The following is a 2,783-nucleotide window of genomic DNA, read 5'->3' as shown; positions in this document are numbered from 1 at the left end:
AACAACAGCGTTTTGTATTTCAATTTGAAGGACATCAAATAAGAAGAAATATGCAACCTGCATGCAGAACATTTGGCGTCTAACGCTTCAGAGCTAGTAGGATCTTAAACCTCATATGTCGTTCAAGTTGACAGAGATAAGATTTATTTTACTCTGCTACGATAATCCTTGCAGTATTACTAGCTGCTAAAACTCTCGACATTAATGAGGAGAATAATGAAGAAGATTGACATCTTTGTGCTCAGCAGAACTGAAGAATGGAAGAAATGGTTTCATGTCAAATGTGCTTATTTTTCTTTTGTCAGCATCACTTTATTTTTCTGACTTGTGGATTGTGTTTGTAATACATGTCATGTTTCCATAGCAACATGACTTTGTGTGTTGATATTTACATTAATAACCAGCACCTCAGGTTTAGGTGTCACACAGATTGGGTGGATTTGTTGCAAACTGTACACATTAATTTCCACTTATAGCTTTCCCTTCTAGTCTCACTCCTCTTTGTTATGGTTATCCACAGAGGAGACAGTCATATTCTGTTTCTCCCTCGATGTCCTTCAGCTCACTTTTGAACTGCTGAATGAGCTGAGCCTCAAGATCTCTGTTACTCTTGGTAGTCAGGCAGTCCTGGTTCTTGGGAAAGTAGGCTGTTTTAGCTCCTGCAATAGATCTGGAGGATTCTGCATTTACAAATGGACACACATTCTTATCACTTTTGAACAGCATTGACTTTGAAAAATGTCATCAATATTTCAATATGACTTAATATTTTACAACAGAATTAGAGGATGTTTTAGTTACAGTATTACATATTACAGCTCTACAAGCTGTCCACCATGGCCTTTCTGTGGAGGTACAGAAAGACTTTACAGATGATTAACAGAGGGGACTTACTGTTGCAAACGGCCAGCTTGTCACCTCCAATGTACTGGGTTGTCCATTTGAATCTGGTGTCTGCACTGCATTCCTCATACAGACGACTGTTCCTCAAGAATGCAAAGTCAAAGCCCTGTGTAGTGAATAATATGGCAAATAATTAATCATTTGCTAGCATGCTAGCAGATACCAATAGACTTCCAGCTATTGTGCTAGCGCTAGTTAGCATTGGCTCGTAAAACTACCTCTAACTTCCTTCAAACTGAACACAGAGACATACAAATTGTATCCACGATTTCATCTGACTCTGGGGAAGTAGATAAAGGGCCTCGTTGCCAAAATCCGGAAGTATCCCTTTAAGGACCAAACATTTTTATTTTATTTTACCTCCCCCCCATTTTCTGTAGAAACTCTTTTTCCTTGCAGAAACTGTTTGTGTTTCATATAAAGGAATAGCCTATTGTAGAATACTGCATATTTAATCTTTGTGCCACCATACAGTGTGATTATAAGAGGCTTTTAGCTCATAGGCCTGTGATGTTGCAGGAAAGACTACCTCATTGCACATGGGTTTACAGTAACGCCTCTTTTTGTTGGTGACACACACAAGTCCTCCTTTACTCTGGGCTACTGCAGCTGGACACTCTTTGGGCTCAAAGTTATGGCAAACTATACAAGGAAAACACACAGAAACACAATAATTATATTAGGTAATACATTTAGAAAGACACAAAGTAAAGCCAATGTAATTATGGGTTACACTAAAAGAGACCCTTTGCTCTGCCATAGCTTATTTGGGGCCAATAAAATATTTGTCAGCAACAAACTCTTATTGTACACAGATCTGTGTTTTGCTCAGGACTCTTACCTGTTTTTTGATGTTTCTGTAGAATGACTGTCAGTGTTTGCAAGGAGTTAATCACAACAGCAGTCTGGTTGTCGCTCCACTGGCTATTAATATGTTTAGCACATTGTGCTGCCTCCTGTTGACAGATAGTGGAAAGAGACGTCATACATCTGTTTGAAACCCGAGTACCAAAACATGTCAACTTCAATTTAGATTTAGCCAGAGCAACTGATCAGCATTGCATTATTGGTAAAAGTTGACCACAGATTTAACAGTTTCTAGACAAATTTCAGTGATGAAGTTATCCATACTGCAAGATGAGTAGAGAGCTGTTTAAACAACAAGGTGGTTGAGGAGCAGCTATTGTTCCCAACATCTTCCTCCTGAGCAACAGCACATGAGAGGAGAGCTGGCAGACACAAAAAATAACATTCTGAATCACACAACAGTCTCAACCTTGTCTCTGCCAATGGTTAGTTGTTCTGCTTATTGAAAAAATTGTGCCATGATGTACAGGTTGATACTCGGCATGTAGGCCAACTGTGTTTAAATACTCAAACACATATAATGAACATGAAGGCTCAATTAAGTTTCTACCACCATCACGGCTTGCCTTCTTACCTGTCAGTGAGCAAAAGCAAAGTAGAACTCTTCTTGTTGAAGTTTGTGTCATGTTGTCAATGTTGGTTCTTCCTTCAGTCTAAGTTGTAACCACCGTTGGTGTATTTAACCACTGACTGGAATTTGGGGAGGGTACAAAGTTTGTTGCTGCTGACCAGTTCCCAGTCATGGGCCAGATCGTGGACTTTCGGGAATTCACAGATTTCGCAATTGTTCAGAAATGTTGTACAATTAAGCGAATTTCTTCATTTTTGCTCACACCGGAACAATTTCTCACAGAGATGACATTGCTTGTTTTGAACTATGTTTTTGTCAGCATTATATTAACCGGCCATGAGTTATATTCAACTAACACTGTAAATGTTTGAGTGAATTCTGTAACTGAGCTGATGGGGGCACATTTTCAATAGATCAATTTACATTTGTTGATGCAGGCAGT

At 39.1% G+C, this 2,783-nt stretch overlaps 1 protein-coding gene across 1 annotated transcript; it reads right to left on the bottom strand.

Annotated features, from left to right (window-relative positions):
• Positions 1 to 270: 270 nt before the first annotated feature.
• Positions 271 to 2,485, bottom strand: si:ch1073-126c3.2 (uncharacterized protein LOC555816 homolog). The gene is made up of 6 exons (XM_021580675.2): positions 2,345 to 2,485; positions 2,035 to 2,132; positions 1,745 to 1,859; positions 1,433 to 1,545; positions 895 to 1,009; positions 271 to 680 (listed from the first exon to the last, which is right to left on the bottom strand). Exons 1-6 carry the CDS (start codon positions 2,394 to 2,396, stop codon positions 511 to 513), a joined length of 663 nt encoding a protein of 220 aa, XP_021436350.2. The 5' UTR covers positions 2,397 to 2,485; the 3' UTR covers positions 271 to 510.
• Between the last annotated feature and the right edge of the window lie 298 nt (positions 2,486 to 2,783).

This window comes from Oncorhynchus mykiss, chromosome 23, assembly GCF_013265735.2.
Source record: "Oncorhynchus mykiss isolate Arlee chromosome 23, USDA_OmykA_1.1, whole genome shotgun sequence".
Lineage (NCBI taxonomy): Eukaryota > Metazoa > Chordata > Actinopteri > Salmoniformes > Salmonidae > Oncorhynchus > Oncorhynchus mykiss.
This window is presented reverse-complemented; position numbering and strand designations above follow the sequence as displayed.

What these genes read in the sequence shown, in the direction of transcription:
- si:ch1073-126c3.2 (XM_021580675.2), bottom strand. Translation starts at nt 2,396, where the DNA reads ATGACACAAACTTCAACAAGAAGAGTTCTACTTTGCTTTTGCTCACTG. An exon ending in AGCTCTCTACTCATCTTGCA is followed by an intron (nt 1,860 to 2,034) that starts GTATGGATAACT and finishes ATCTGTCAACAG; the next exon opens with GAGGCAGCACAATGTGCTAA. An exon ending in CAAGCTGGCCGTTTGCAACA is followed by an intron (nt 681 to 894) that starts GTAAGTCCCCTC and finishes TTGTAAATGCAG; the next exon opens with AATCCTCCAGATCTATTGCA.